The 22,868-nt window shown below is 43.0% G+C and overlaps 1 protein-coding gene across 3 annotated transcripts in view; it reads left to right on the forward strand.

Annotated features, from left to right (window-relative positions):
• CCDC15 (coiled-coil domain containing 15) overlaps window positions 1-22,868 on the forward strand; it is a gene marked incomplete at its 5' end in the record, with an annotated part of 496,241 nt that overhangs the window by 12,085 nt on the left and 461,288 nt on the right. For all 3 annotated transcript variants that reach the window (XM_044081199.1, XM_044081200.1, XM_044081201.1), the window contains 2 exon segments: window positions 536-652; window positions 21,466-21,627. In XM_044081199.1, the coding sequence (XP_043937134.1) occupies window positions 536-652; window positions 21,466-21,627 (279 nt within the window).

The raw sequence follows: 22,868 nt of genomic DNA on the forward strand, positions 1-22,868 counted from the left end.
TTTTGTTTTGTTTTTTTTTTTTTATATGTATATATATATATATATATATATATGTATGTATATATATATATATATATATATATAAATATGTGTATATATATATATATATATATATATATATATATATATATATAAATATGTGTAATTGGAGTCATCTCTGAATTTACCATTGGAAAAATCTTCTTGAAGGCCAAAAAGTGAAGGACAGAGATGACTGCTTTATTCAGATGGTACTTAGTAGCTGTCTGCGAGTCCACACCACATGGATATCTAACTAGAACAGCAAGTAGGACACCAGGGGCACCACCTTAAAATTTTTTTATGGCATTCTCACAAATGGTTGGGCAGCAGATGTGGGGATTCTGTATGACTGCTGGTGCAGTGAATGGATTTGGGAACATTGTTGGCGATTTGAGTGCTGTTTATCTCGTGAGGTTACCCCTCTATAGAGCTCACCCTGCAATGGCTACTTAATTAACTCTTTATATGTTTTGTATGCCTAGTATGTGATGCTGAGTGTTTTGCTTTCTTACAGCTCAGCAAAGTCAGGAGGAAGGCACGTCACAAGCTGTCTTTGTGCCAGATCATTCCTGAAGGAGAACCTGCCTCTGAACTCCCAGGGGGCATCTGGAGAATTTCTCCAACTCGAGATGTGAGTGCCATTAATTTGTGCAACCATGAACTGACAGACACATGCTTTCTGCACTCTGAAGAGTACTTTGTAAGGCAAATGGAGGTTTTGCTGAGTAATGGACTGTTGATTTTTGTGCAGTATAGTGGCACTATCCGCTTTTTGTAATTTAATTTGCATTGCAGCTGTTGTGAATATGAGCAGTATACTTCAGTTTCCATTAATGATGTCTGTTGTATAAGAACTTTATTACTCTGCTTGTTATAATCATTTTCTCAACTGCCTGTGTTAAACTGAGGAAGGAAGCTTTCTGGCTTCTGTTGGTCTTTCACCTTCTTGCATCATTAATCAGAGTAAGATTTAAATATTAGGAGCAAGGACCACCTATTACAGTCACATATGATGGAGAATACTGGAGAATAGCATTTACAAACTGATTGAATACTGACCGTCCATGCAGCTCTTTTTCATTTAAACTTGTATGCTTCATTAATGCACTAGGTGTCAGTTAATGTTACAGTACCGTGTTAAAAGCATGTGCACTGCCTTAGTTTCATAACCTTCTGCTCTCTGTGGAAGTGGAATCTGTCTCTCTTGTAAGTGTAATACAAAATGCCTTACTATGTGGTCATTTTGTTATTAGACACAAGTGCGCAGGGTAGTAAAGGAAAGGAAGGAGAGAAATCAGACATCATCATGGAAGTATCAAATATAGGAAATTAAGCAATTAGGACAAGAAGTGTCACTGCTTGAAGAGGGAATAGATCAACAAAAGTACTCAAAGAAAGATGTGATAAAAGCAATGCGTAGGTATCAGAACAGATCAGGCCATATCATGCACTACCGCAAATAAACTAAAAATATCAGTACAGGCAGAAAAACTTAGATGATATGCAGATAAATATAAAGGAAAAGTACAAAATAAACAGTTTATAGATGACCCCCAAAAGTTTTGTATTTATGTCAGGATGGGGCATACTAGACATTGTTTGACTTCCTAAAGAAATTACTGCTATTTCACGTCAAGTTTTACCACCGTTGATGTGAAATGACCATGGGGTTATAAAGGTTAATTTGTTGCCAAACTGAAATTTAAACCAATGCACAGAAGATTAATTACAGATTACAGGGAAGCAAAACAGTTACTATATAAAACTAACTGAAGTGAGGTGTTCAGTGGAAAAACTGCAGATGGAAAGTGAAAGTGAAAAGTTTTGAAAAAGAAATTGAGTGCAAGAAATCAAAAAAATGTTTAACATAAGAATCTTGGCATACTACATCAGGGGGATATATTTCCATAATAACAAGATATCTGGTTAAGGTGAGAGACAATATAAGAAATGGAAGAGAGATCGAACTACAACTTTGATAACAGAAATAAGCTGGACAAAGGTTAAGCATAGTGTGAGACAAGATCAAGAATAAACTTGAAGAAAATTTATATAAAAATATTGGGCATAATGGGAAACCTTTCTATAGATACGCAAGATATGGAAGGAGTAAAGACGCAGAAATTGATAAACTGTGTGCAGATTCTAAAATTTATTCTCAGACGCAATGGGATATAGATATATTTACAAAATCTTATGCAAAACAGTTTGGCTCCACAAAAGGGATGAAAAATAGTCCTAGTGACATCCAGGTAACCAGAGATACTGAAATTAAATTAGATTATATTGAAAAAGAACTGCACAAACTGGATCCAGACAAAGCACGAGGAAGAGATGGAATTAGTAAGAATGACCTGAGAACACTTCAGCAAAAACTTACACTCCTGTGACATCTCCTGTTAGCCTGTACTTCAGAGAAGTAGATACCAAACACAGAAGGCCTTTGGCTAAGTTCGCAGATGACTGCAAACTAGGAGCCATAGTAGAGTGCTCAAATGATGTGGACATCCTACAGAAGGGCCTCACTGAGACAGATGCTTGGTGTCAGAACCATGGCCTCAAGCTCAATGCCAAAAAGTGCTTTGTCATCCACTTTGGTAAAAACTCAGTACCCATGAACTACCACATAGGCGGCAGTCCACTTGACGCCGAAAGTGTGATATGAGACCTTGGGACCCAGGTGGACAGTAGTCTGGTTTTTGATAATCACATCGCCGCAGTAGTCAGGAAATCCTTCTACATGGCACACCTCCTCACAAAAGGATTCTCATCCAGGAAAAAAAGAGGTCATTGTTCCCCTCTACTCGACACTCATTAGACCCATTATAGAGTACAACGCCCCTTTTGGAATGTACCTCACAAGACATCTGTAGCAGCTGGAAAGGTCGCAGAAGTACCTCACAAAGAGGATTACTGGACTCAAACATGTCCTAACGTCTCAAAAAACTCCAGCTGTACTCTGTAGCATATTGCCTACTCCGAGGATTTCTCAGAACATATAAAGCTGTAAGGAGATCTTATTCAGGTATTATAGGGCATTTTGAGACAACTACCTCTGGGATGTTTGGGGTTATCAAAAAGTACTGGAGAATAATCAGATAACCTAAGTAGAAGATTCTATAGGAATGACAATTGTACTAATTGGCTCTCTGATAGAGTAATTGATGCATGGAACAGACTACTAAATTACATTAAAACAAGTACTAGTTCAGATATTTTTAAGAACAGACTCGACTCTTATTATGGAAGCAAGTGTTTTGGTATATTGGCGGGCTAGAAGGGCATTAATGCCCATGCTTGAAATTTTTGTATTTATGTATGCAACTCCATATGAATTGCAGAAGGAATCATTACTGGCACATTGTGGGTGCTGTGAAGAGCACTTCTGACTACATTAAAGATTGAAACAATACTAATTTCATGAGCTTTAGTCATGCTTTGTCTTAAGAATGGGGTCTTTTCTCATCATGGTATTAAAAACCCAAAGGACTTGGAGAAATTAAAAAAAAAAAAAAAAAAAGTGATACCCACTGACTGGTATCTTATAAATGATTCCAGTGTGTGCGCCTGGTGGGCTTCCTGAAATGTGGTTGGCCATAAAGCAGGACAATTAGTAAAGGAAATAATATCCAAAGGCTATTTTTCAAAAGCTGAACCACTGGCATCTCTTCATGGACTATGCATTCTACCCTAACAAAAGATGGAAGCAATTTCAGAGGTCACCAGACTCCTTTAGAAAAGAGCAATCCAAGAAGTCAAGACAAGGCATCAGAGCCACTCTATCAGCTTCTGGAAAGTGGCGTGCCACATGTTATAAAGAAACTTGTGTCAGGTTGGAAGGCAAATACAGAAAGATAAAGAAGATAGTCAGACACCCTTCATAAGTGGTAACAGTAACAACGTGCTCACCAGTCCGCAGGGCATCAAAGGCAGATAGTAGATGTTCTTCCAACTGCTTCTGAATGCCTTTAGCAAATTCTGCCTAAAACGCCGATTTTTTAGAGTTTCTGTTAATTAAAAAGCTTGTTTCCGCTACATATTATACTTAATTTACTGCCTGCACTTTAACAAAGTAATTTTTGTTTAAATTACTTGTTCAACTGTTGTACACTGCACACTCGTGTGATAGCCATTTCTGTGCATTTAAAGGTTTTTTTTATTGTATCTGCTTTATTTTCTGAAAAAAAAAAATACTTGTTTTCCCACCTTTCTAAGCTAGTATAGTCCAGTTTTCAGGTTAGTGCTGAATTCAGGGCTGTGTTACAAGTTTCTGTGTTTGCCCATACCTTACTTGGATAGAAGGAAGTTTCTCTTTTCACCTGTGAGAGAGGGGAGCTTTGAGCAGCCTATCTGTCCCTGGAGGAGTGGTTTCAGCCCAGAAATAAGTAGTTTATTGGCCATTTTGGGCTAATTTCTATCTCTTTCATGTCCCTGCTATAAAACGCACATTTGCATGGTTTTGCATGCCGGGCAATGACTGTTAGCTAGGGTATAACTATTCCCGGCTTCACAAAATCTACTCTTCAAGTTTTCCCTTGGAACTAGACAAACTTTCAACTTAAGCACTCAAAACCATTCACTTCTCAGCCCTACACTTGCACAAGCACTAGACCCCCGCCTATACTGTAGAGAAGGACAAGGCTCTCTATTCGACCTTACCAGCCAATCAGTAAAACAGTTCACTGTACCTATCCAGGCATGTCCAAAGGGCAGTTTCAGGTGTACTCTTCGGTCCAGCTGGTGAATCTAGGCATTTTGAGGCAATGCTACAATTGCCTCTCATGTACACAGACAACCCTATCCTCCTACCACCAAGCACTAATACATGCGAGAGATGCAACTATACAGCCAAACTGGAGGCTAAGCTCTCTCAACCCAAGACTGGACCAGACGGTCAAGAGGAGAAGGGAATTACTTGCATCACACTACCCATCTCACATAGACCTATGAAACCAGCACCGGCAGAAAACACACACAAATACACGAAAACATACTCGGAGGCTCTAAATAAAAATCTGCAAAAGCAGCAGATAACCTCCAAAGCAGACATCCAAGCAACCTCCACCCCCCAACACAAACCATGAAACACATACTTCACAAAACTAGTGTACCACGCAATCACAGCCCTTAAGGCAAAATAACATACCCAACACACTAGTAATAGGTGACTCTATAGTCAGGCACACTGACGTCCCACTCACTAGGTTGAACAAGAAGAAGGTTACTGTTGAATGCCTGTTGGGTGCCAGTATCTGCCACATAACACAAGCACTCAGGTCACTCCAGAACAAGTACAAATACGGCTCTGTCATTGGCCATGTTGGTGTGAATGACCTGAGCCATACCTCCCTGGACTACATGAAAAGAGACATGGAAGAGCTCTCTGATCACGTAGTCCAGGCCGGTATGACCCTGACCCTGAGTAGCATCCTGCTCTCACCAGGAACGATACCATGGTACAAAGAAAAAATTATCACTTTCAACAATTGACTAAGCTTATGGTGTCATTCAAAGGGGATCCACTGTCTGTCAGCCTAGGATGACATGCTTGACAAGCCACGCTGCTTCGCTAGAGACTGCTTGCACCTGTCACCCCTAGGCTTTCGAATACTGGCCAAGGCTCTTGCCACCCCCATAGTGCCTTTTTTAGGCAAGGCTCAAAAGACAAAAACCCACCGCCATAAATAGCACAAGTAACAAAAAACTGAGAGCAATGCTACTCAGTGCCAGAAGTCTAAACCTCAAAATGCACGCACTCGAGGCACTCCTCAGTATGGAGAAAATCGATATATGTGCAGTAACAGAAACCTGGTTTAAGGCTCCAGAGAGCACCCCAGCACTACCAGGCTACAACTCGTACCATACATTTCAGCCACACTACCTGGACCGAAATACAAAAGGTGGGGGGCGTATCCATATTCATCAAGGATACCCACACCTCCAGGTTAGTGGCACAGCATGATGCTTCAATGATCATCCACGTGCAACTAACAACGGGCAAAACTGCAATTCAAATTGTACAGATCACCCACCATGTCCCAGGAGCCCCTTTCCACATTGCTGGAAACACTGGGAAGCATAAAAGTCCTACCAAACACCCTGATATTGGGTGATTTCAATTGCCGAAACATTAACTGGGAGAATTACTCAAGTACAAACTCCTTTGCCCAACATTTCCTAGAATTTATAAACTCAAATGCCCTGGATCAACTGCCACCAGAGGTGACCATATATATTGCACCTGGTCATCACCAACATGGGCGACCGGTGTTCCACACCGGAGGTCAACCCCTTGCTGGTTAGATCTGACCATAAAGTAAATCACTCTGGATATCCATATTCCGTCCTCACCCCCGGTCAAAGACGCCACCGTGAAAAACTTTTCAAAAGAAAACTTCACATTACTTAAGACCGAGGTGGAACGTTTCAAAGCCCCCATACTAAAGGATAATGCTGTCCAAGCTGCAAAATCCTTTACTGATGCACTCTGCGGGCACCTACAAGAATGCATGGATCGTGCTATCCCAAGCAAAACCAAGACTCACTCCTCCAAGAAGTGGAAACCAGTCTGGTGGACCCCTACCATAAACAGGCTGTACAATAGGAGGAGGAAACTAGAACAGAAAAGAGTAAAATCCCAAGAAGGGAAGACATCCCTGATTAGTATCAGCAAGAGACTATGATCCCTCATAAAATCCAAGGCTAGCTTTGAAAGAGAAATTGCCAAGGACTCCAAAGATAACCGCAAGGTATTCTTTAGCTATGGCAAAAATGTAAGTGACAATTCTCAGATCTGCTCTGAGTTAGTGCAAAATGGCACAAAATACACTGAACTGACTGACATTGCCAACATCCTGGCAGACAGGTTCAGTACAAACTTAACCCCCCCCTCTCACCCCCAAATGGGCTTATAACCATACCAGAAGAATGTAGTGCCCCTGAAATCACAGACACTCAGGTTAAAACAGCCCTCTCCAGAGCCAAAAACACAGCATCATTAGGACCGGACGGTGTCCCAGGCTGCGTCCTATACGAGCTCCAAGATGAACTAACCCCTCGCCTAAACACACTGTTTAAACTCAGCCTCTCCACAGGCTATGTGCCCATAGAGTGACGCACAGCAATTGTTATTCCACTCTACAAAGGTGGAGCCACAACAAACCCCGGGAACTATTGCCCTATAAGCCTGACTAGCTTGGTCTGCAAGGCTATGGAGCACATCATCATGGATCTCATTAACAGAGACATTGGGAACCTCCAAACACTGAACCCTACCCAGTTCGGCTTTAAGGTCAGATCATGCCTCCTAAACCTGGTGGACTTATTTGAGAGAGTTACCAAGGCTATAGACGAGGGAGAGGTGGCCCACAAAGCCTACCTAGACCTCAGAAAAGGCCTTTGACACCATTCCCTTCTCGGGTATTATAGACAAGCTCACTAGCCTAAACATAAACCCCTACTTCACGAGATGGGTTGCCAACAGGCTCACAGACAGAACCCACATGGTGAGAGTAGCGGGTGGTAGGTCTGAGACTCAACCGGTTACAAGTGGTGTTCCCCAGGGCTCAGTCCTAGGACCCCTCTTGTTCAGCATATACTTCTCAGAGGTACAGGCAAGCACAGGAGGACTATGGCTGACCAAGGTTGCTGACGACTGCAAACTAGGGGCTATAATTGACTCTTCGGCTGACAGACATCCTCCAAAAGGGTCTCACTGAGACAGATACCTGGTGTCAAAACCATGGCCTCAAGCTAAATGCCAAAAAGTGCATAGTCATCCCCTTTGGAAAAAAACTAAGTACCCACAAACTACCACATAGGTGGTAGCCCCCTAAATATGGAACACGCAGTAAGGGATCTGGTGACCCAAGTAGATAGTAACCTCCTTTTATAATCACATTGCCAAAGTGGTTAGAAAATCCTTCTATATGGCCCACCTAATCACAAAAGGGTTTCCATCCAGATCAAAAGAGGTCATTGTGCCCCTCTAGGCATCATTCATCAGACCCATCATATAGAGTACAATGCCCCATTTGGGATGTACCTTACAAGACACCTGCAACAGCTGGAAAGACCGCGTACTCAGAGGTGATCTCTGCCTGACATAGAAGGCCATGTCCAGCCCAGAATTGATGGACATGCTCCACCTAAAGAAAACCAAATGCCTTCGAGCCACACGCTCTAGGGATCTAAACCTCACTACAGCAATAAATAGGACATGCTGGAGGGATAGATTCCTGTCCCAGAGACTTCCCATGCTCTGGAACAAGATTCCAGTCTACATTAGCCAGAGCTCCTCGCTAACCCTCTTCAAGAGAAACCTTAACGAGTGGATGGGAAACAAAGTTTACCCTGAGGATCACTTCAGTGGCTCTGCTGGACAGATGCACAGGGAACTAATCTAAGGGTGCGGCGAAAGCCAACACATTCTGGTTAGGCTTATAAATGCCTTCGGGCAGATAGCCTAGTACCTACCTATGAACCTACAACCCTCCACAAGCTATATACCCTTGCAGTTTTTGATGAAAGAGGAAGAAGAGCCCACCCTAGAGGAAGCGAGAACAACACTAAGGAAAATGAGTCAGGGAATGCAGCAGGCTCAGATGAGGTCATGGCAGATATGATCAAGATATTTTGTGGGTTAGGGAAGAAATGGATCCTGAGGGTAGTCATAGCAGTATGGGGAGAAAGGTGTATCCCATTTCATTGGATAATAAGCAGTCTAGTGCCAATGTACAAAAACAAAGGAGACATTCACAACTATGGGCAATATAGTTATCAAATTCCCATCACACTGCATGAAAGCACTGGAGAGGGTGAGGAATAAATTAGTATACAGGACAGTAGAGAGAAATATGGGGGTGAGTAGTCTGGATTCAGCTCAGGATGCAGCACAACTGACTCAACGTTTTAAATGAGACAAATCGTGGAGAAGAAGCTAGAGATGAGTCCAACTACGCATGCCTAGACTTTGAAAAAGCATATGACAAGGTCCCAAGAAAGCTTTTTTGGATAATTCTGTGATTTGAAGCCTCAGAAACACTGGTAGAATTACAGCAGTCTGTCTGCAATGATACAGTGACAAAAGTACAAACAGTGTTAAGACTTACAGAATGGTTCCCAGTTGGAGTGGTGGTGAGTCCTGGTTCAGCTCTGAGCCCACATCTGTTAATTGTTTTGTTGGAGTTTAACAAAGTGGAGGAGATATTTCAACAAAGCTTCTGTCTGCTGATGAGCATATCCTGTGTCTCTAAACAGGACTTTCAACAAGTGAAAGATGCATGGAATGGTAAGCACATGGAATGAAACTGAATACAGACAAGAAGAGTTATCATGGCATCAAATGGGGGAAATCCAAAGAAGAGCAAAATTGAGATAGAAGGGTAAGTAGTGGAACAGGTTAACACCTTAAGGTATCTTGGAGTGGTATTTTTTTTGGAGAAGGAAGTCTAAAAGAGGAGGTCTAAGCTATAATCAAAGGGGCTTCATCTAGGTAGCAAAGTGTGCCAAGTAGTGTGTGACAGAAGAGTGCCAAAGAAGCTGAAATGTAAGGTGTACAAAACAGTAGTATAACCAGTACTACTGTATGGTACAGAAACCTGAGCAGTGAATACAGAGCAGCTGAAGAAGCTAGTGATGATGGAGATGGAAGTGCCTGAGGTGGGTGTTAGGATAACACACTGTGGGACAGACAAAGAGATGATGACAAGCAGAAGCCAAAGTAGCTACACCTGCAGAGAAGGTTAGAAAACAGATTACAGTGGTCCAGGCCCATGTACAGGAAAACAAGACAATTTTGTGAAGATTTGGGAATGACCAGAGGAAGTTAAGATGACAGGACCCAGGAAGACACGATTGGTGATATCACCTCCACTAAGAGACTGGTGGCCAGTGGCTCCATGCTGGGACTTCCCAAGGGCCTTTGGCTGACCAAGTTCACAGATGACTGCATATTGGGAGCTATTATTGATTCCCCCCATGACACAAACATCTTACAAGTGGGTTTAATGCAGATAAATGACTGGGGCCAAAGTCACGGACTAAAATTCAATGCCAAAAAATGCATTATGGTGCCTTTGTGGAAAACTGTAACCTAAGCTTGTTTCTCCATCAGTAAGACACCCCTAAGATTTAACTTTGGTAGTCCGGGATCTAGGGGCATATGTAGACAGTAGTCTGGCCTTTGACCAATGTGTGGCCAAGTTAGTAAGAAAATCATTCTATGTCGTCCATCTTATCAGTAGGGACATGGCATCCAGGTCCAGGGAAGTCATAGTGTCACTTTTTATTCGGCACATATCAGACCCATGATTGAGTATAATGCCCTTTTCAGCATACACATGACCAGACACATACAAATGTTGGAATGCCCCTTACCAGGAGAATCCAGGGTATAAACATATTGCTGTGTATCACCTTAAAGCTCTGTCTGTATCTGTATATTACTGCAGGTTACTGAGAAGCAGTATATGCTTGGCAAAGAAAACATCCTCAAATCCAGCTCTGACGGACCTTTTTCACATTGCAAAACGAACAGCATCAGAACCACCAGATCCAGGGATTTAAATTTTGCTTGTGACATAAACAAGACATGTTGACAAGACAGACGTGTCTCAGAGGATCCCCATGCTCTGGAACAGGCTTCCCCCATCCATATAAAGCAGAGTCCATCCCTAACCCTATTTAAGTGTAACCTTGATCAGTGGATGGGAAATCAGAAATACACATTAGGTCTGGCCCCACGTCTCTTATAGACAGAACCAGACATTAATGCTCAAACTAACATACCCCTTGCATATCCTCTAGAAAATTCCTTACCAACATACCCCCTCCAAATAAATGCCAGTGATGCATAAGGAACACAGGTTGGACTGCATGGCTAGGCTTATAAAGGCCCTGGTGGTCATTAGCCTAGTATATAGCTGTGAACATCAAAGGATGTTGAGGAAAGTAGGAGAGTGCACTGAATAGAGAGAACATATAGCAGTTGGCAGAACATGCCAACCACATATAGGAAATGAGAAAAAGGGGGGTTAAAAAATGATTCTCACATTTTCATGACCCAGTGTCTCAAAGCATGAATTTCCAACTCTTGTTGCATCCAGGGAACATGGGTACAGCAAGAGACCCAGCTACGCATTAATATTCTTTCTTTCAGGAATGTTTATTTCCAGGATGTGATAAATACTCCAAAAAATGGCTGTAGTGTGGTATATCAGCAAACAAGTGGGAACTAAATCCTACCCATCCCAGCAAAGCAATGAGCGTGTGGGAATGGGCCATCAACTCCCAGTGATTTCTGGTGATAATGCATATCCCAGGTCAAGCCAATTCTTTGGCAGAAAAACTGAGCAAATGTTAGACAAAATGCCTCACATTCGCTGCACACACACTGTGCTGCCACCCTGCCTCACAAATAATATCTAAGAAAGTCTGCAGTGGGGATGCCTCTGCTGCTGGGAGAAGCATTTCTGCAGTTTCTTTGCCTCTTCCTCCAGCACTAAATGCAGCAACATATCCCTCTATAGGGTCAGATTCCCAGAGATGCTGCAGTCCATACTTGGCCCTGTGCCTTTACTCCACTGCCTCTCATAATGATATTCATTCAGAATGTCAGGCATGCAAAGTCATTATTGGAGCCTCATTTTGGCCCCATGTTTGGTTCCCAGTGCTTTGGCTTCACCTGATAAGGAGACACCCTCCTACTGGAGCATCGTCCAAGACTTCTTTCTCACTCATCCAGCAAGCCTCAACTGGACATTCAGTAAATTGACTTAACTGCACGAGTTCTTCATTTGCAGTGATAGCCATGGACCCAGCTTACCTTCTGAGGGTGGTCTTACAATAGCAGCTTTCCAGAAGGCTTTGACTACGCAAATATATAAGTAAGTAAGTGGCACAAATGTGCTATGTGGTCAGTGCAGCAAGTACTAGACCCATTCATGATAGCTTTTTCCACAGTCCTTGTGTCATTATCAGAGGTATTTGTAAAGAAAGCTTGCTTCTCTGCAGTAAATGTTCACCTGACTTCTTTCTAAGCATACCCTGAAGGCCTCTGTCATTAATCTTGGTCTCTCAGTGGGGGATATAAAGGTTCCTTAAGAGGGGTAATTTTGTCCATACCCTTCTACAAAGATCTTGCAACTCTGTGGGACCTGGCTTTTATTTTAGAAAAACTGATTTCAGCATCCTTTGAGCCAGCAGCAAAAACGGACTTCAATTTTTTTTCCTGAAAAACTTTCTTCTGAAGTACATGATGTGAAGTTGTTCTCTCTTGCCTTCATTCTTACTGATGGGTTCGGAGCTGATCCACGGTTCCGACTTGGACAAAATGCATAAGCTCGGTCTTCAACCAGCTCATGGCTTACTCTCTATCCCATGATTCACTGATGCTTCCATCAGATCTTGTTTGCCACTGCAACAGATCGTGCATTTCACCAGCTCTGGCCAGTGAAATTTAAGTATATTTCTTGTTGTTACACTTATTGTTAATTTTTTTTCTTTCAAATTTAGCTAGTAGTACTTTAGATTGGTTAGTTTTGTACAGGAGAATTATCCGTAGTGCTTTTGCACTCCTTAGTTTATAGGAAGTTTTCTTCGTTGTGTGACCGTTTTATTTAGGCCTAGTTAAAAACTCCCTTCCCTACTTAGTGTGCTTCAAATATATATATATATATATATATATATATATATATATATAGTTCATAGTTATTTGCTGTGTTTTCTTGATGGCCTAAACTTGGAGGTTAATGTCGTTCCTTTGAGACCGTTTTATTCTTAGGGCTGAATTGTATGTTAAAAGGGTTAATTTTGCCTGTTTAGATTAGAAGGCTTTGTAACTTTGCCTTTGTGTGTGTGTGTGTGTGTGTGTGTGTGTGTGTGTGTGTGTGTGTGTGTGTGTATACACTTTAGTTATAGGTTATTGTTAGACAGTATTTTCTTAGGGCATCAATATATATGTATATTGGTAGTGCTCTGACCAAAATACATATAGTTTTTTGCTTTGTGGATTGTTTCTTCCTTGTAGCATGTCTCAGCAAGAGAAATCAAAGTCTGGATTTAAGAAGTGTCCTAAGTGTGGACAAAAGATGTCCATAACTGATGGATACTCAGAATGTGTTTATTGCTTAGGTGAGGTCCACCTGCAAGAGGACTGTTCCATATGCCATTCTTTTAGCAGTAGAGTGTTGCATGAAAGGAAGAGTAAGTTGATTGCTAGAGGTCTAGGAAAATCTTCCTTTCAAGAATCACTGGAAAAAGACAATACCTCCAGGACAAGACGTCTAAATCTTCAAAAACAACTTCTGGGTCGGAGCCGAAGAAAGGTTCATAGTCCTCTAAAGTAACAGTTAAACCATCTGCCTCGGCACCGCAAGTTTTGGAACAGACGGTTGTTGGTAGGAGCCGGTCCCCGGTATTGGTATCTCCTACCCTCAAATCACTTATCTTCCAATCAGTGGCATCATCTTTAGCTTCTTCTTGGCCTCAAGGCTTTTGGACATGGATGTGGATCGTGTGGTGCAGAGACTTCTGCAGACACTGGTGCTGGCCAGACTTTTGTTGGGGCCGACCCTCGGGGCTTCGGAACCATCCAAAACCCTTCCTGCTTCTTCTGTTCCTCCTCCAACCAAACACAAGGTTTCGGAGCCAGAGTGTTTGGAGCTGATGTTCGTGGAACCATCAGGATCAACACCTGTTCTAGGCCTATCAGTTCCGACAGCTCAGGCTTCCTCTGCGCCAACTGTGGAGTCTAGGAGCTGACACTCACCGATTGTGTCCAGAGAGGATAGTTGAACTGACTTTTCGGTTCCAACTTTACCTCTCAGGGTTTCGGCGTGGATGAGTTTGGCACCTACCTCGGGCTCTGAGCCCACCGGTGCGGAGGGAGTCACCTGCCTCTTTGGATTCAGGAGTTCCTTCTCATCGGAGCTGGGGGGCTTTCGATGCCATGAGGAGAGTATTGTCCCCTCGGGACTTCACATCATCAGGACCGGTAACCTCCTCCCCTAAAGTACTTGTGTCTGCCTCTGCTTCACAGATCTCACAAAACTGTAGAGACCCAGAGCCTCAGGATGCCCCATTGGCTGAACCCTGCTCTTCCTAGACCTCACCAGAAGCCCCCACTGATGAGGCTCCCCAGGAAGTGGTTATGCAAGAGGAAGCATCTGGATTCCCCGCAGGAATCCGTCACTTCAGACACTGATTTAGATGAGTCAGAAGGGTCCCCGTGGTCCACCTCGGAGGATATCTCCTTCACATATATCTTGGAAATTCTTAAACAGAGGGTGGCTGGAAGCCCATGACCATATTGATGAGATAGTCCTCCTGAAGGCTTTCTGGTCTCGGCCCTCCACCACATGGGTGTCTCCATCTTTTGATGAGCTGATGGAACTGGTCTCTCGAAAGGCGTGGGAGTCCCTGGATACCATGGAACCTGTCCCTTGGAAGCCTAATAAATTTATAACTTCCCCCCAGGACAAGGCCTTTCTAACCAAAGGAGTACCCGTTGAAGCCATGGTGGTGACAGTAGCTACTGAGAAGGAATTGTCAAACCCCTACGTCTGTCCATCCTCCTCATAAGGATTCTAGGATCATGGACTGATATGAAAAGCGCATGTTTAGTTCAGCAACTTTTGCCCTCCGATCGCTGAACTATCTCATGCATTTTACTAGATTGCAAAGAGATCTCCTAAAAGAGCTGGGAGATACTCTACAGGGTTTAGTAGCAGTAGGGGTATCAGATAAAGTAACTTCCCAGCTTGCTACCCTCAATTCTCTTGTAAACTCTTCCATGTGTCTGGTCTCGAACGCAGCTGATGGAACAAGCAGGGCAGCAGATACAGGACTTGATTTTAGGAGACGTTCCTGGATGCACTTATGTTTTTTGCGGAGCCCTTTGTCATCCTTTAACACCCCTTTCGATGGCTTATCCCTTTTTGGACCCAAAGTGAAGGAAACTCTTACCAGGTGTGAGCAAGATGGGAAGATTCTATCTGCCATCGGTGTCCATTTTTCCACCTCTACCAGACTTTATCCCAAAGGTCAGAAGGGAGGGAAGATGTGGTTTTGTAAAAGTCAAGGAGCTTTTTAAGACACACGTGGTGAACCCCCCTCTAGAGGCAGAGGAGGGGGTAATAATGGAAGATGCTGTCCACATGGCAGAGGGGGTCCACAGAATCAGGGTGACAGATATCAGTTCTTTGGGAAGCCCTATCAGTGCTCCTGAAAGGAGGCCCGCCTGTCCATCTCTGGAGGCAGTCAGGGAATGCTTATCTTTCTACCCAGACGCCTGGCTTAAAATAAAAGATTGCTGGGTGCAAAGCATCATATCCAGAGGATACTCTATTCCCTTTGCCACCCCCCCCTCCCGAAAGAAAAATCCCAGACGTTCCACCCAGTCACAGGGAACAAGTAACCATAGAGATTCAAAGGTTGCTGGAAAAAAGAGTCATCCAACCAGTCCTAGCAGACCAGAGAGGATCCGCAACTTACTCAAGGTTCTTTTTAGTTCCAAAGAAAAAGGGGGACTGGAGACCCATTTTGGATCTCAGCAGACTGAACAAATCTGTCAAAAAGACAAAGTTCTGGATGGTCACGCTACAGTCGATACTTCCTTTTCTAGGAAAAGACAATTGGATGTGCTTGATAGATCTCCAGGATGCGTATTACCACACCAAAATGGCCAGACCATCTAGAGATCATCTCTGCTTTCGGCTGGGGGCCAGTCACTACCAGTTTCAAGCTCTGTCCTTTGGTCTCACTACCGCCCCCAGAGTGTTCACCAAATCCATGGCAGTGGTCACGGCTTACCTGAGGCATTTAGGATTCCAGGGGTTTCCATACCTAGATTACTCACTCCTCACTGCCACCACCAGGCATCAACTCATGCAAGCAAGGGACACAACTTTGAACCTCTGAAGTCAGTTGGGGATTACCATAAATTTAGAAAAATCTGCCTTGTCACCATCGAAACGTACTGTTTTTATAGGAGCAAATCCTGATACCATTACCATGACCTTAAAACTTCCACCAGAAAGGGTTTGTGTTCTACAAAAACAGGTCCTGAACCTTCTGTCAAAAGAAAAAGGTCCAGCTTCAATGGTGCTCAAATTGTTGGGGACAATGGCGGCAGCAATCATTGCGATTCCTTTAGGTCAAATGCATATGCATATACTGCAATGGCTCCTGTTCACGCAATGGTCCTTTCAAGAACTTCCAACATCACATCAAATTGTAATAAACTCCTGCAAGAAGGACCTTCGGTGGTGGCTGACATCTCATCAAGTAACAGTAGGTCATCCCTTTGTTCTACCCACTCCTATCACCACTGTGATAGGGTGAGGGGGGCATTATCAGGGAATAGCAGCCCAAGGCGCATGGAAGGAACACGAGGCTCACCTGCATAGCAGTGTCCTAGAGATGAGAGCGGTACTTAGTGTTGCAGTCCTTTCAAGAATCGCTTCCTCTAGGGACTCTTGCAGTTCAGACAGACATGTCAGTGGTCTGGTACATGAACAAACAAGGAGGAACCACGTCTTGCCCCCTCTGTCGAGAGGCCCTGAGAGTATGGTGTGGGCAACTTCCACCCAGTGCTTTCTGATATCAATGCACATCCCGGGGAGGTCCAATGTGATAGACAAACTGAGCAGAACAATTCTATTGCCTCATGAGTGGTCCCTGAAGAAAGAAGTAGCGGAAAGGATATTCCACAGATGGGGCCAGCCTTGCTGCGATCTCTTTGCAACTCCAACAAAGATGAAATGCAGCAGCTATTTTGCCCTAATCCCCCCTATGGGAGATTCCCCAAGGGACGCGCTTGTACAAAATTGGCCCTCGAGTCTCCTTTATGCCTTTCCACCCTTTCCATTGATACTCAAAGTTTTACAGAAAGCCAAGGCTTTGGGAAAGATCATCATTCTAATAGCCCCTTACTGGCCTCGTCAGATTTGGTTCCCCTTCCTTCAGCCTCATCTATTGGAAGAACCTTGGATCCTGGACCCAGTTCCAGATCTTCTGATTCATTCGTCAGGGGCTCTTCATTCTCCCCTTCATGCCCTTAAATTGACAGCTTGGCTTCTCCAGTTCCAAGAATAGTCAGGTAAATGGGAAAGGTTTTTGATATGAGTGTTTCAAAACAATATTCACCCGTATCTGGCTTCAGTTTCATCCATTTTAGAGTTTTTGACTAAACTTTTCAATGAGGGGGCAGCTGCAGCAACCATTAGGTTCAATTGGCAGCAATTTCTAACTTTCATCTTGGTGTTCAGGGGTCTAATATCATATCACAAACTCTCTAAAGCCTTTTTCAAGGGTACTATTCATTTCATATCACCCATTAAATCTCTGGCTGTGCCATGGAATCTAAATTTTGTTCTTTTACGAATCATCCTCCCCCATTTGAACCAGCCTGATTTTGTGACCTGAAATATCTATCCTGGAAAATCATACTTCTAGTAGCTATTACTTCTGCTCGGAGGGTTTCAGAGTTACAGGCCTTGTCCATCAAACCCCCATATTTAATTTTTCATAATGATAGTTTCACTTTGAACAAACCTTGGGTAAAAATGATGGATTTGTCCTGAGACAAACCTGTGTTTTCCCCTAAATATATTAATAAGATGGAACATATGCTGCACAAGCTTGATGTCCACAGGCAGTTTGATTCTATTTACACAGGACTAAGAACTTTAGAAAATCAGAACAGTTCTTTGTTTCATTTTCAGATTCAAAGAAAGGTGCTCCAGTGGTAAAAACCACCTTATCAAAATGGTTATCAGATTGCATCTCCTTTGCATACAATTCTATGCCTACGCCATTGCATCAGAAAGTAAAGGCCCACTCAGCTAGAGCTGTTTCCACATATTCAGCCTTTTTGGCCAAATTACCAGTAGATTCCATTTGTGCAGCAACCACATGGTCTAGGCCTCATACCTTCATCACTCATTACAAAGTGGATAGGGCCTCCAGGGAGAGGGCCTCCTTTGGTTCCACTGTCCTGAGGAATATACTCCCATGAGCCACCCCAGAAGGATGGTGCTTGGGACGCTAGCCCATCAGTAAGAATGAAGGCGAGATAGAACAACTTTACATAAAGAAGTTATGTACTCACCATAACGTTCCATGTCAGTTGTTCATCTCCCCTTCATTCTTAAGTCCCACCTTCCTAACCCCCTTCCAGTTTTTTCTTGGGGACCGAGAAGTTGGACAAGTCATGGCTTTATTGGTGTTTGGTTTATTTTTGATATTACTTAAAAAATGATCTGGAGTAGGGACTTCATTTGTCAGCAACCTGTGGGTCTTGGATCCGATATTGGATCCGAGCCGGCAACTATTTATACAGCTATGGATCCGAGCTCCTAGCTTCTCCCCTCACCCATAATCCCCTGCCAACCCCAAATGACCTCAGATCTAGTTTGCCGCTCTTGAGTGTGTCAGCTGGATTTCGAGCTCCTGGCAATTTTTTGAGATAAGTGACTCTTTGGTCTAATCAGCCTACTTTGTCAGTAGTTTAATCAGAGTGTGTGTGTGTTAGGTTTCCCTTTAGTCAGTTAATTTTTAAATTTTTAGTGTTTACCCTCCCCTCGCTGATCGTTAGTGTGCTTGCGTTTGGGGCCTAGTGTGTTTGTGTAGCTTTTATTTAGTTTTGGGTATGGCAGAGGCCCCATTTTTTCTAAGTGCACCGAGTGTGGCCATAAGCTCTCTCCAGCAGATGGCCACACTCTGTGTGTTCGGTGCCTTGGGGTTGAACACCTGTCCTCAGGATGTACCATTTGTGCAGCGTTCAACCCCAGGGCACTGAAGGAGCGGAGGTCGAAGGTGGTCCTGGTGGGACTTTTGCCTTCGGATTCAGCTTCGGCCTCCGCTACTCCCATGACACCTCCTCAGCCTGTGGTGGTGGCCACTCCTGCCCCCCTTCTCCCGGCCGGGATTCAAATTCCCACTAAGGCGCCAGAGGACAGGGAGGCCAGGAGGGAGAAACACCACAAGTGGCGGGCCGAGACCTCCGCTTCGGCCCCCCCAGCTAAGCAGGCTTCTCCCTCCATGGCTTCCAGGTCTCCTCCTCCTCGGCTCCGATCACCTTGCTTCTCCCCGGGACCCGAGGAGGAGGAGACCCGATCTCCGTTGAGGTCATCGAGGCGGCATTCCAGGCCTGCCTCGGTGGCCTCGTCAAGATCCACCTACAGCCTGTCTGATGCAGACTTGGACCGGATGATGAGAAGGTTCATCCAAGCCCAGCTGCAGATGGGAGTGCTCCTGCCTCCACCCCCTTTGGGGGGGATCTCGACACCCTTTTTTGCTCCGATAGCTCCTTCTCTGACCTGCTTCCTGGGTTCGGAACGCTTGGAGCCGGGCAGCGTTGGAGCCGGGGGTGGGTCGGCGCCGACAGTACTGGGTACTTCGGATCCGACCCTGCCCTCGAGTCTGTCGGTTCCATCGTCAGATCCGACCTCTCGGAGCCAAGGCCCGAGCTTCGGATCCGAGGGATTCAGTGTGCCTTCAGCTCCGTTCAGGTTGGAGCACACTGATCCCTCGGATCCAACGGTCTCAGCACCGGTTCCAATCCCTTCATCGGATCCAAGTGGGATATATATATATATATATATATATATATATATATATATATATATATATATATATATATATTATATATATATATATATATATATATATATATATATATATATATATATATATATATGTTTTTGCTCCCCATTTGGGGGGCACCTGACATCTGGGGCAAGAAAAACGAAATAAAATGGCATCGGCTGCATGTTTTATACCTCTGACGACCTGGCATCATGGAAGAGGAGACAGCAACCAACGCAGGATCCAAGACTTTGATATTCAGGCTGACTGAGGGCAACCTGCCAGCAGATTACCCAAATGTAATGACTGCAACAATACACAACTGTACTTTTGGGAATATTCCCTTTCCCTGATTTTGTGCAATTATGGAGTTGGTCCATGTAATTCATTTGGTGTATGGTGGGTGCAGCAGGACAAAAATTGTTTTAAATGTTTTTTTTTTCTTTTTAGTTTTACATGTGCCAAGGTTGGTTGTTGGCAAATGCATACTAGCTGGTTAAGATTAGCATTTTAAATGTTCTGTGGTGTCCATTTGGGATGTCGATACATGGTGTGCATGTATATACATTATAAAAACTTAATATTATACAAAGTATAAACAAGTAAACTAAGTCAAATTTATGACATAATGTTAATCCATGTAAGATAGCACTGTGAATATATAGACATTCCATTCAATTATATAAAGAGCAAATCTGCGGTAAAGATGCCCGGACAAATATGAAATATAAACAGTATGACACTAATGTAATACAGAATGTTGATATGTTTATACAGATCTGAAAACAGAGAGGTGTTACGTAAACTGAAGACGTTATTGCAAACTCCATGGAAAAATGAATGAAACATTTTCTGTTTATATGAAGACCTAGAAATGTCCATTATATCACAAGCACATTTTCTAAGCAATATGTATAAAGTAATTGAATGTATCTTATAAAAAAAGAGACAAGTAAGAATAAAATGGATTATCCTGGAGTAAAAAATAATTTGGCGTATCCATTACTTTATAAATGTTCAGGTAATGCAGATCTGAAATACACAAGACCTGGAAGCCAGCATGACTGTAATTACGTATTGTGTTCATTGTTTTGATACATTATACAGGGTGTAAGGAACCCCATTAAAAAATTAAATGATTTTTGATCAAGTGCTATGCTCTGATTTAGCATCCATTGTACTGATGACGACTGGTTACATTTCTTCTTTATACATGATATTATAGGCCATTTAAAACACTAATTTTATAGAATGTTAGGTTGCTCTATCCAATCTTTTTTTTTTTTTTTTTAAGTGTGAGATGGTAGTGAAATTTAAGATGGTTTTCCTGCCAGCTTAGCAGTCTTACAGCTTTGTTCTAATTTTAGTAGTTGAGCAGACTGTAAGTTGGTAACAGCTAAAGATGCATAAAATAGTCAAGGGTAGTCAATACAGCACAGTAAGTGTAAGATTTGTTTTTTGAGCAAGTGTAACAATACACTCAGAATGTTTTGACACAGGATGGTTTTCATTCCAAGCAGGATAAAGTGCTCAGTAAATTAAAGACTATGCTACTCTTGTAGCAAACTCTAATAACTGATTTGGTATGGATTTCAGAACAATTGTGGTGAATGCAGAATTCTCCTTCCTTGGCCCTTGCCCTAAAACATCTCTGAGCCATTTTACATTTATGGTCCTCTAAGATTCAAACAGTAAATAAGTTATTTTGATGAAGTAGTCCAGTAGTCAGTATGTTTCCAGATGTGAGCAGCCACAGGCAATTTGTATTAAAATCATAGCAGCAGTGTTAGAGAGAACAGGCTACACAGAACATGGATATGTTGATGGTATTGTCTTTTGTTTTGTACCACTCTCCAGAATCCAGTGTCTCGCAGGCAGATTATGAGTCGGGAGGAAAAGGCGGACATGGCAGAAGTTCCTTTAACTGATCAACATGACCTCCCAGCTGACCTCCTACAGGTAACAGAGGATTCATGTGAAAAAGCGGTCTCTTTTGCAAACTTTCAGGAAGAAAGAAAGGTAAGTGGAGATCAGAAATTTGCTTTAATCCATAAATGAAGACTTTGTTAATTTGTTTTAGGAATGGTTGTATAGTCCACAAATATATGTTATAGTATTATATATTAATGCCAGTTATAGATTCATAGACAGTTAATAGGCTAATGGCCCTAGAGCCCTTACAAGTCTAACCCTATTTATCCAGAGTTTTCCCAACTGTCGGTTAGCTGAGTCATGTTCACAGAGGTAAGGGTCTATTGTAGTTAACAATGGCTTCCTCTGTCCAGGAGGGACATGGGCACCACCCCAGGAATGAATTTGCAGTCATCCATCCAGGAGGGACATGGGCACCACCCCAGGAATGAATTTGCAGTCATCCATCCATTGATCTAGGTTGTATTTGAAGAGGGTTAGGGAGGGGCTCTGTTTCACGTGAATTGGAACCTTGTTCAAGAGGAGTGTATCTATCTCTCCAGCATGACCTGTTCATGTCAGAGGCTACGTTAAGATCCCTGGAGCAAATTACACTTGTGCCGTTTGTTTTATGAATGTGTCTCAATTTCCATCAGGGCCAGATCAGACACTGCCATGTAAGCCAATCACAGGTCACCCCTTTGCAACCTGTAGGAGACAGAATACAGTGACAAGGCTTTCCAGTCTTTCCACTTAAGACTTCTTTGGTGTACCCTGTAATTTTTTGGTGAGAAACCACTGTGGTCTCTCCAGTTGTTGCAGGTGTCTGGTGAGGTGCCTGCAAAACCGAGCATTGTACTCAAATTATTGGTCTGATGAGGGCCAAGTATGATGGAATTATAACATCCTTAGCTCTAGATGTGCCACATAGGATTTCTTTACTACTGTGGATATGTGGTGGTCAAAGTTTAGGTTACTGTTGCCCGAGTACCCAGATCACGTACTGCTGGGTCTACACGTTGGAAGGTGCTGTCTGTAATATAATTAGCAAGGATATCCACTTTCCCAAAGGGGATGATAATGCATTTATTTGTTGTTTCAGTTTGTTTTATTTTTGTTGAACTGCTGGTCATTAGATAATACAGCATTTTATTCAATGAGACTTCAAATATCATGCAACTTTTTGTAGTCACAGTTGAAGTAATAAGTAAAGATTTGCTTTGACTGTTACATTAAAGTGGGTAATGGCAAAATCATCTGACACATAAACAGTTCAGAAATGTCCGTATTATTGTAAGACTAAGTCCCCCTTACAAATTCAGCTACACTGTAGTTGCAGCACCACCGCA

Source organism: Protopterus annectens, chromosome 8.part0 (assembly GCF_019279795.1).
Source record: "Protopterus annectens isolate FY-2018-M chromosome 8.part0, PAN1.0, whole genome shotgun sequence".
Classification (NCBI taxonomy): domain Eukaryota; kingdom Metazoa; phylum Chordata; order Ceratodontiformes; family Protopteridae; genus Protopterus; species Protopterus annectens.